The 1,800-nt window shown below is 45.0% G+C and overlaps 1 protein-coding gene across 1 annotated transcript; it reads right to left on the reverse strand.

Annotated features, from left to right (window-relative positions):
• Positions 1-211: 211 nt before the first annotated feature.
• On the reverse strand, positions 212-714 carry LOC138907956 (uncharacterized). Its single transcript, XM_070198583.1, has 2 exons — positions 467-714; positions 212-410 (listed from the first exon to the last, which is right to left on the reverse strand). The coding sequence occupies exons 1-2, from the start codon at positions 712-714 to the stop codon at positions 212-214; spliced, it is 447 nt and encodes a 148-aa protein (XP_070054684.1).
• Between the last annotated feature and the right edge of the window lie 1,086 nt (positions 715-1,800).

The following is a 1,800-nucleotide window of genomic DNA, read 5'->3' on the forward strand; positions in this document are numbered from 1 at the left end:
TAAACTGGCTGACCTACAAAACCTCTACCATGGCGTACCTTGCCTCACTAGTAGATCCTCCCGGTCCACCAGGCTTCTTAGCCTCCCTGACCTCTCTCTCATGAACCCGTATGTCCCCCCTTTCCTGGTCCCGCATGCCCTATAATCGGTGAGCGATCTCTACCACCTGATGAAATGGAACATCCGTCTCTAACTCCCGAGCCATGACGAATCAGATTTCCTTACTAAGCCCCTCAATGAACCTGCAGACTCGCTCTCTGATTGTAGAAACCAAAACTGGTGCATGTCTGGACAAATCGTTGAATCTAACAACATACTCTAACACCGACATAGTGCCCCAGCGCAACTGCTCAACTTCGCGCACCACGCTTCCCAAAGGGTCTGGGGAACAAACTCTCACAAGAACATCTCTGAAAATTGAATCCATGAAAGTGAAGTTGCATCGGCCAGACTACTCAACTCATACGCTCGCCACCACTGATATGCCGCTCCCTTAAGCTGGACCATAGTAAAATCAACCCTAATCGTCTCCACAATACACATAGTGTGGAGAATACGGTAGCGCTCCCCTAGGAACCCAGGCGCATCCTTTGAAGCCAAACCGCTGAAAGTAGGAGGGTGATAATTCTTGAACCTCGCAAGTCTAAGTTGTTCTTCCTCAGATGTTGCTGCACTAACCACAGGCTGAACTGGGATAACAAGCTGTGTCGACATGACACCTGGAAGTAGATGGTGCAACCGGAATCAACCCCGCCTGAACCAATGTACCAAACATGCTCAAGAACTGTGCCAAAATCTCGTGAAGTCTCGGGGTAGAAACAGGCACCTCCGGTGCCTGTCCCCCAACCAGATCTAGTGGCGACTCCTCAACTACTGATCTGACAAGTGCTCTAGCTATGGTACATGCTCCTCCTCGACCTCTGCCTATGCCCCGACTCCTAGCAATACCGGCTCTGGGGCCAGCGTCGTTGGTAACTGCAACTTGTGTCCCCACCGTTTGTGAGAGAATAAAATGACATAGTTTAAACTCCGAGATATATAAACTCGCACGATAGGAATGAAAGAAGTGAAACTATCCTAAAACTTCTGTAGCCTCTCAAAGATAAGTATAGACATCTCCGTACCGATCCACAAGACTCTACTAAACTCGCTTATGACACGTAGCACCTATAAACCTAGAGCTCTGATACCAACTTATCACGACCCCAATTTCCCTCCGTAGGATGTGGTGATGATACCTAGTCCCTAAGACTAGGTAAGCTAATAGAAGAATTCAACTATCAACTAGTAAATATGAAATAAAATCTTTATACACAACTTATAATCCCAAAACCGGTAGTACAAGTCATAAGTTCTACTGAGTTTGCTAGAAAGTCCCTAAATACAACTATTCAGAATAGAATTAAATAGTACAAGTACAATAACAGAAGGTGACTCCGAGACCTGCAAACGCGACGACAAGCTTACCTTGAGTCTCCACAGCAGTGCTCGACCAGCTAGCTAATAATCAACAATAACCGAGGCACCTGAATCTGCACAAAAATGTATAGAAGCGTAGTATGAATACAACACAACGGTACCCAGTAAGTATCAAGACTAAACTAAGTGGAGTAGTGACGAGGGACAGTTAAGACACCTACCGGACTAAACAACCCGAATAAGTGTGTAGGTGAACTAACATAAAAACAATCTTAATATAAAGCTAAGTAGGATAAGGAATACAAAATAATACTTGCAATGATACACTAGTAACAACAATGTTCAATATGAAGCAGTCAGGTAATAATGTTGCAGAGTAAG

This window comes from Nicotiana tomentosiformis, chromosome 3, assembly GCF_000390325.3.
Source record: "Nicotiana tomentosiformis chromosome 3, ASM39032v3, whole genome shotgun sequence".
NCBI lineage: Eukaryota > Viridiplantae > Streptophyta > Magnoliopsida > Solanales > Solanaceae > Nicotiana > Nicotiana tomentosiformis.

Coding starts and splice junctions, on each gene's coding strand:
- LOC138907956 (XM_070198583.1), bottom strand. CDS start 714: ATGTCGACACAGCTTGTTATCCCAGTTCAGCCTGTGGTTAGTGCAGCA. Junction 411..466: donor GCATATCAGTGGTGGCGAGC/GTATGAGTTGAG, acceptor TTCAATTTTCAG/AGATGTTCTTGTGAGAGTTT.